The sequence below is a fragment of the Emiliania huxleyi genome, assembly GCF_000372725.1.
Source record: "Emiliania huxleyi CCMP1516 unplaced genomic scaffold EMIHUscaffold_905, whole genome shotgun sequence".
Classification (NCBI taxonomy): Eukaryota; Haptophyta; order Isochrysidales; family Noelaerhabdaceae; genus Emiliania; species Emiliania huxleyi.
The window spans coordinates 1-1,000 of NW_005195261.1; the positions used below are offsets into that span (position 1 = coordinate 1).

Here is a 1,000-nt window from a genome sequence, read left to right on the forward strand (position 1 = left end):
GTGGGCGGCAGCGTCGGCGTCAGCGAAGTGAGGACGCGGAAGATGATGGCGGCGGCATCGACGGAGAGGACGTTCACATTGGACGTGGCCGCCGCGCGCGCGAGGTTCGTCGCCGAGCCGGGCAGCAGCTTCTCGCGAAGGTACGACGCGCAGGCGCGCACAAAGGCGTGCTCCGGGTCGCGGCGCAGGCACGAGTGCAGCCACGGCTCGAAGTCGATGAGCTCCTTGCGCTGCGCGCACGCGGCGAGGTCGATGGTGAACGAGTATGCGCCGAGCGTGAGAACCTTCTCGAGCGCGTTGAAGGACGTCGCCAGGTCGAGCAGCCGCAGGATGGACTGCGGCTGCGCGCGGTGCAGCGCCGCCATCCCGCGCATCACCGCGTATGGTTGCGCCTCCCACAGCCGCTGCAGCAGCGCGGCCGACCCGGGCGAGTCGCCGCCGAGGAAGAGCGGGAAGAGGCCGTCGAGCAGCTCCCGCTGCAGCGGCGCCTCGTCCGCCGCGCCCGCGCGCGCGCCGCTGTGCGTCAGCAGCGCCGCGAGCAGCAGCTGCGGCGCCGCGGAGAGCGGCGCCGCGAAGAGCGCGCGCGCCTCGGCGTGGTAGCCGGACGCCGAGAGGTGGAGCAGCGACTCGGTCAGCCGGAGCGAGAGCCACGGCGCGATGCCGGGCTTGCTCGTCCCGTCGGGCGCGGGCGAGACCAGCGGCGCGGCGGCGTCGCCCCACGCGACCGCGTCGGCGGCCGCGCCGACCGCGTGCGCGAGCAGCCGCAGCTGCGCGCCCGAGTGCGTCCAGCCGCCGAGCAGCGCTCCGGCGGGGAGCGGTCCGCTGCACGCGCGGCGGTGCAGCGCGACGAGCAGCGCGAAGCCGTCCGCGCCGGGCCCATTGGTGGCCCACGTCGGCTGGTCGAGCGCCTCGAAGACGCCGCCCCACCGCAGCGACGGCAGTGCCTCGCTAACGCCGCCGACAAACGCCTCGACGCCCCACGCCGTGAGCGCCTGCGCGT

General features: G+C 75.3%; 1 protein-coding gene across 1 annotated transcript in view; it reads right to left on the reverse strand.

The window, feature by feature from the left end:
- Positions 1-77: 77 nt before the first annotated feature.
- EMIHUDRAFT_121501 (hypothetical protein) overlaps positions 78-1,000 on the reverse strand; it is a gene marked incomplete at both ends in the record, with an annotated part of 8,080 nt that continues 7,157 nt past the window's right edge. Inside the window, one exon of the mRNA XM_005757434.1 lies at positions 78-992. Within this exon, the coding sequence (XP_005757491.1) occupies positions 78-992 (915 nt within the window). The remainder of the gene's footprint in view (positions 993-1,000) is intronic.